This window comes from Kryptolebias marmoratus, linkage group LG5, assembly GCF_001649575.2.
Source record: "Kryptolebias marmoratus isolate JLee-2015 linkage group LG5, ASM164957v2, whole genome shotgun sequence".
Lineage (NCBI taxonomy): Eukaryota > Metazoa > Chordata > Actinopteri > Cyprinodontiformes > Rivulidae > Kryptolebias > Kryptolebias marmoratus.
This window is the reverse complement of record NC_051434.1, coordinates 13463096-13470773: the sequence shown is the minus strand read 5'-3', so window position 1 is coordinate 13470773 and position 7678 is coordinate 13463096. Positions and strand designations below refer to the sequence as shown.

At 37.8% G+C, this 7678-nt stretch overlaps 1 protein-coding gene across 1 annotated transcript in view; it reads left to right on the top strand.

The window, feature by feature from the left end:
• kcnh8 (potassium voltage-gated channel, subfamily H (eag-related), member 8) overlaps positions 1-7678 on the top strand; it is a 58677-nt gene that overhangs the window by 13675 nt on the left and 37324 nt on the right. The window contains exon 2 of the mRNA XM_017419414.2: positions 4582-4815. Within this exon, the coding sequence (XP_017274903.1) occupies positions 4582-4815 (234 nt within the window). The remainder of the gene's footprint in view (positions 1-4581; positions 4816-7678) is intronic.

Sequence of the window (7678 nt, the reverse complement as noted above, 5' to 3'; positions counted from 1 at the left end):
AAATAAACATTTGAAATATATGAGTTTGTATGTAATGTATGAATATAATATACAAGTTTCACTTTTTAAATGGAATTACTGAAATCAATCTACTTTTTCATGATATTCTAATTTTATGACCAGCACCTGTATATTCAAAATTTCCAAAATGTTGGGGTATTGTTGAAAACATAAATAAAAACAGATGGCAATGATTTGCGAATCCCATAAACCCATTTTATTCACAATAGAACAAAGTAAACATAATGATTGTTTAAAGTTAGAAATTTTTACAATTTTTAGGACAAAATAAGGTAATTTTGAATTTGATGACAGGAATACATATAAAAAAATGGAACAGTTCCATGTTTTCCACTGTGGAGCATCTTCCTTTAACAACAGTCTGTAGGAGCTGAGGAGAGCAGCTGCTGGAGGTTTTGGAGATAAATGTTGCCCCATTCTTGTCTGATGTAGGATTCTAGCTGTTTAACCTTTGCTGGATTTTTTGTTTCATAATGTGTCAAATGCTTTCATTTGGTGAGAGGTCTGGACTGCAGGCAGGTCAGTTCAGCATCCAGACTCCTCTGCTCTAAAGCCATGCTGCTCTAATGGCTGCAGGATGCAGTTTCACATTGTTTTGCTGAAATACGCAAGGCCTTCCCTGAAAAAGAAGTCATCCGGATGGGAGCACATGTTGTTCTAAAACCTGTATATACTTTTCTTCATTGATGGTGCCTTTCCCGAAGTATAAGCTGCCCGTGCTATAGGCACTAATGCACCCACATACCATCAGAGAGGCAGGCTTTTGAGTTGTGCCCTGAAGATCACAGGCATCTGATACTGACTTTCAGCCTTTTGTCCTTTGTGCACAAAGCTTTCTAAGGATTCTTGTAATCCTTTCATGATGCTATGAACCATAGATGATGGGGTATTAAAGTCTTTATAATTTTCCATTGAGGAACATTGTTCTAAAATTGCTCCATATTTTTAAACAGTTTACTGCAGACCGGTGACCTGCTGCCAGTGAACCTAATTCATTGCAAAAGCCTCCTTCAGCTGTTTCTTATTTGTACCACTTACTTTTACAGCTTTTTGCCCCTGTCCCAACTTTTTTTGAGCTGTGTTGCTGCCATAAAATGTTTTCTGGTTTCTACATTTTACACAACATCCCAACTTTTTCAGAATTGATATTTTATGAAAGGCCTAGAATAACAAATCAAGTTATCATGTTCTGCCACTTTTAGAATGTGTTGAAAGCCTGAAAAGGTAAGTGTTTTTTTTAAATAAATAAGATAATGAAAAAAAATATACCAGATTTGTTTTTTGTTTTTTTGTTGTTGTTGTTGTGTGTGTGTTTGTGTATTTCTCATTGAAATATAGGGTGGTTTTCATTCAACAAAGCTTGACAGGCAACATGAAGCAATTAAATGTCCCAAATGGTAAAAGAAGAAGATGTCTGCGTCAGAGATTTTTGTGATGAAGAGTAATTGAAACAAGTTCACTTGCTGAAGCAGTGATTACAGAGCTCGTCACTGTGTGTGTGTGTCTGTGTCTCCGAATGTCTAGAAATGTGTGCGTGACTCATTTATTGACTGTAATTATACAAATGTCTCAAGATTTACGCTTTTGCTGCAATTTCTCCGCGTCAGATGTTCTCGCTTATAATTTATTGGCTGGTTTTAGCTGCTTGACTGCTTATCAAACAGCAGCAGGACACACTAAGATACACACACCGGCATCCACACACACAGGACGTCAAGCCTTCATTGTCCACCTTCTTGTAAAATGGGTATTGAAGTGGAAACATTAGCTGTCTGTCAGTCCAGCGCAGCATCATTCTGAACAACACTGCCACTGTGAGTGTGCCATCACAGATAAAATCTGGTACAAACAGCTGCGTAGACCAAAAAATAGATAATTAAATGTGATAAATGTCAGCCTCGTGTGATTGGTTTTTTTTTTTTCTGTTGTCATTTCAGATTGTGATCATTCATCTATCTTTTCTGGAAAAAAAAAGACATCACCTTAGTTTGATGCATCTCTCCCTAAAGTTTTTACAAATATTTGTATGTTTTACTCTAGTGAATGAGTTTGAAGAGTGGAGCTCTGTTGCTCTTCAGCGTGCAGATAAATCTGCAGCCTATTGAGGCAAACAACCTCCATTCATTCAGCCCACACAGGCCTTCATCTACCTGAGCTAAAGATCCCATCGTGCTTTGTAACTCCGAGCTGAAACTCACATTATCACCCCAGTTGTCCCTGAGAGCGATTCATTCAAACAGCCAGAGAGGTACTACTTGACCGGTTACATTTGGTTCCATTTTTGTTCTGTGAAGTTTCGAGTGTTGGTAGTGATGGTTAGCTGAGAGGCTGAGGCAGTAATCTCATAACCACAGTGTTGGCAGCACAATATATGTATATATATATTTTTTTCTTTTTTGAAAAACGAGCTGCTGAAATTTCTGTTCATCCTCCGTGTTGCTGGCAAACCTCGCCATCGCTGCCATTATCAGTCTGGATTCAGTAAAAATAAAGGGGTCTCAGTAACAGTGCGTGTTCTGACAGAAAAATATCAGCCTTCTCCCTTTTAAGAGCACAGGGTTACAAATGCATGTCAGCTGATGCCTTTCATGCCAGAGTTTCAAACTAAGATCAGCTTCTAACAAAAGGGATGAGATATTTTGCTAACACAATAGACAAACAAATACATGCACACATACACAGAGAGACGTGGGCAATAAAATTATTCCCCTTTTGCCTTTGGCGGTGGGCAATACAAAGCTAAACTTTATATCTGTTTGTAAGGTTTAGGAACCCAACTCTCGAATTAAAAGGACTGCAGTTCCCTGAATGGCCACTTGAGGCACGCAAGTCGACTCAGACAACATTGCCAAATGCCAAACTTTACAGCACGCCAAAATGCCAAATTTTATAGCTGAAATAAATTCATTTGAAGTCCAAAATTAAAACAGTTTTGGTCTCCGTTGTTTCTTCTCCTCATTCATTCATATCTTTATCTTCCACACCTTTAGGCTCCTATATCAGGCTCACATCCTTACACTAACACACACATTCCTGACCACAGGAGAAAGTTTGTCACCAAAACAACAACAACAACAACAACAACAACAACCTAGCACTAAATAACCAAGCAAGAACATTTTGTGACTCTGAGAAGAAACTATAAGCAGCATTAGCTCTGGTACTGAAGGAGAGGATTTATTCAGATTTTGTCTTAAACAAAAACAGTTTGAGTTGCTACAAAAAATGTTTAGTATACATTATATTTTTAATATATGTTTTTCAAGTATGTTGTCTTCTACATACTGTTATAATGTGTACTGGGAATAAAACTGTATTTTAACTAATGTATCAAGTATAGGAACCCAGTACTTACTAAACATTTACAGATGAGTATTAATTTAAACATCCGAGGGCTGTTTTAGCACAGTTTTAGGGAGGTATATTTCAGGACTTTATTCCCAGTCCCTGCAGTGTCCTTGGGCGAGACACTGAATCCCCCCACTGCCCCTGGTGTCCTTGTCAGTGAGTGAGCGAGAACAGGAAAAGTGCTGTAAATAGAGTCTAAAACATATAACATAAAATAACTGGATGTTTTTGAGCTTATGTGAACAATTTTCACTGTCCTATTTCTAAAAACTCCAACAAACGAACACTTGTTACCCAAGGAAAGCAAAGATAACAGCAGATCATTTACTATATTATTTTATTAACTAAGTTTTGTTTAGTTTTTTTCTCCATTTGTTACAATTAAAATTACAATAAAGTAGTATGACAACTTTGAATAAGCTCATTTTTTGTTTCATGTAAAAAACAACGTAGGCAAACAACTTTTATAATATTTTCTAATGTTAATTTTACTCCTAAATTACCTCAAAGTGATGCAGCTGTTGTATGAAACTACAAATATCACTCATTGTTTCAACATCCCAGCAACACCTCTGAATCCATCCATTACAGTCATATCTTATTCCCTGGCACTGTGATTAACCTTCTCCCGTTACAGTCCATTTCCTTCTCTTCTCTCCCATTTCTGTGTCTTCCTTTCTCTATCAGTTTACACCATTAAGATAAAGTTCTAAGCCAAGCAGAACTAATGGATCCCAGTAATGCATCTCATAAAATGGTCTCAATATATACAATGTGATAGCTTCAAACTGTCGACTTTTCAGTCAATTACACTGATTACTGCTTATTTACAAAAAGGAAAATTTAAATTACTGACCCTCGCTTCAGTTATTTTTTACAATACAATATAATATGTGATATTATCTAAAATATATAAATGATATGATATGATAAAAATGATGATACAATATGATTTGATATATCACACTGATAATGATATGATACATGGTAATTTATTATTTGATAATGATTTAGTACAATATGATAAGACATGATATGATGATGATTCAATAAGATATGATAATAATATTGTACCATATCATATATGACATCAAATCATATATGGTATAGTATACTTTATTGACCTTTTGTGGAACCTTGTTTTATGTATTTAGCACAACTTTAAGAATATTTTTCTTATCTCGTTGTCAACTTGCCTCTTTTTTCTTGCAGACAGCAACTTCATCCTGGCCAATGCTCAGATGTCCAAAGGCTTTCCAATTGTCTACTGCTCTGATGGCTTCTGCGAACTCACAGGTTTCTCTCGGACGGAGGTCATGCAGAAGAGCTGTGCCTGTAAGTTCCTGTATGGGCCTGAGACCAGTGAAAGTATCATTCTGAGCATTGACGAGGCCTTGGAGGAGCGCAAAGAGTTTAAAGATGAGATCATGTTCTACACAAAAGCAGGTAAAACGGCCAAAGCTTATTTTGTCCTGTGCTTTGAACACCTATAGTCTCTGGTTAGTCCTCTGCAGGGGATGAGACTGAGACCGGGAGACAAGCTTCATAATTTCTTGTTGAATTTACAGACAGAGCCATTACCATGTGGGACTTTATCTTTTATATTGACATAAATGTCTTTCTGTGGCTATATCTGAGGAAACTCCATTTACATGGGCATATGGACTGATGGATAGATAAAATAATGATGATAAAAATGGATGAAACATTTCCGTTATTGATCTGTGCTCATTAAAGAGTGATTAAATAAAGCCATCAGTGAGAAATATCCTCCACACTTTTATTCAACTCCAAGCCACATTAAACTTTAATAGCTGTCAACTATTGACTGCTCAGGCTTATCTCTATCCGTTACACTGAACCCAGCTAGCTGTGGTGGGGTACGGTGAGCAAATGGAGAAGAAAATAATGAGCACATAAAGGCGTCAGCGGATGCTTTACCTGCTGTGATAAAACGTGGTGGTATATGTCCCGATGTGTTATCTAAAGAATGTTTTTCTTAGTTTTGTCACAGTTGGTGCTGATGTTTGTGTCAGCAGGAAAAAAAAGAAAGGAAGTGAGTATTGTATTGGTGAGTTTTTGAACAGTTCAGCATAGTTACAGTTTCTTGCTTGCTAACCTTCCATCTAGGCTTTCATTTACAAAAATAAAATGTCTTAAAAGAGTCAAACTTGGAAAATTTGCATCTGTGATCTGTTTGATTTGCCTCTTTTTCTATCCTCGTTCTTTCAGCTTGACATGGAAAATCTGTCATCCAATTTCCTATTGAGCATGAGCTTATTTTGTCCAAACCAGTCGGCAGAGAGTAATGAAACTGTCCCAGTAATATAATTTCCAGCTGGTTCTGAGAAGTGGCTGTAGTTGCAGGGAGAAGCCAGTGCTTTTTTTAAATGGATATGTTGAAATGAGACAGGTTGTTTGTTGAAGTAAAGTCACCTTTGAAAAAAATAGACACACACACAGAAACATTGGTCAATTTATTTTTTAAACTGTGTATAGAACAACAATGAGCACAGTATCAGACTAGTTTGAAATTGCACAGCTCCACTGAGATGTGGGCAAAAATTGAAAAGCACAGAACACACCAGAAAAAAAAAGACATTCAGCTTAACACAGACAGCAAAACCTCAACAGCAATACACAAAAACACAATAACTTCCAAATACAAAAAAGTAAGCAGGACTAAAAACACATTCATCATAACAATATAATCTAGTTGAACTAAAAAAAAACCTGCCAATTTCACAGAACAACAAACAGAAGACAGCATAAAACCAGAAAATAGAAAAAAATACACATTTTACAGAACATATTTCACACAGCACAACAAAAGAACCTGCTTTGGAATCATCATCTTCACGCGATGGAAGAGTTTGAGTACTTTTCATGATTTTTGAGGTTGTGTTGTCTGGGAGAGCCCTGGTAGGTTCTCTAATGACCAAGAGGTCCCAGTTGAGTGGTCAGTCAAAGAGAAATTCAAATACCTTGATGAAGTAATGTGGCAAAAAACTGGTTACCTCACCAAAAACAGGAAAATGACAACACCTCCTTGGAGCAAGAGTTGGCTGCCGGTTGCCTGGTAGCAGAGCTTTGGCTTCAGGGGTCAGCCGAGGCCACCAGTTTTGGGGAGAGAAGTCAAGCTTGGTAACTCTCCCTTGAGCTTAAAGGTTAGGCCTTGTGTCTTGGATACTCGGGTAAAAAGAGGATCAACACTTGAAGTTGTCAAGCTGAACAAGTAGAACTTTAGGGCTCAGCTGCCCTGGAGAACAAAGCAGCTGAACAGGTACCAAGTAGCCAAACAGGATTCAGCTCCAGTGGAAACTACAACTCAAGTGTGGAGGAAATTTAGGAAGACCACGAAAATTAATTTTTAATTGGCCTCAAAGAAATTCTGACAAACCAGTCAACACCTCAGAAGGGGAAAGCGGGGCGTGTCCCAGGCTCTGTTTGACTTGGATCGGGAACCACTGACCCACACTGGGAATATTGTAAAACAATGGAAGGATCATTTGGAGCAATTTGGCTGCCATATCGCCCACTGAGGAGGTAGAGTCTCAGCAGAAGGTGATTCCATTACAGCGTCAGAGACAAAAATAAATGACAGTGTTTAATGTCTGTGATTAGTTTTTTTTTGTAATGTGATAGTTCTGTTTTTGTTGTTTTGCCTTAAACTGTTGTAATTCTTTTCATCTTGAGCCCACTAGGTTTTTAAATGAACTCTGTCATATGATTTAATTACTTTAAAGGCAAAATAATTTCAATGTAAGTTCTCAGAAAATGACTAAAAGATCTTCGAAAAGCTTTGATAATACTGAAGGTGTGGTTTATTGGTTAATCATCCCAGTAGTAGTTCAGCTTTGCTTTTACCGTTACTCGTGCTGTTCTGTTTTTCACACTGTTTATTTTTATCCCATTTGTGTGTTTCTTTTCCCTCTTTTCATCCTCCTTTCTTTCCCTTTTTCTGGTCACGCTTCCTAATTTTTTCCTTCAGCATGACTTAGCATCTCCTCATAGTTCTGTTGCTGCCAGTTTGTCTGTCTCTCACTCTGCTGCTTTCCATCTTTTCTGCCATCCCCTTTGTGTCCTCATCCTTCTTTCTTACCGTCTGCCACAGCAGAGACCTGAAAGTAAACGAGTCTGATTGAATCAGTCTGTTCTCCGTCTGTCGCCTGAGAAAGGAGAGCGCCGCATGTTCGCAATCAGGAAAGCTCCTTCTCGCGCTGTGCGCTTGATAGTGCCGCCTTGTCTCACAGGCGTGCAGATATTCGCGCGCACACACACACATAAACACAGACAAAAACACTGTGAT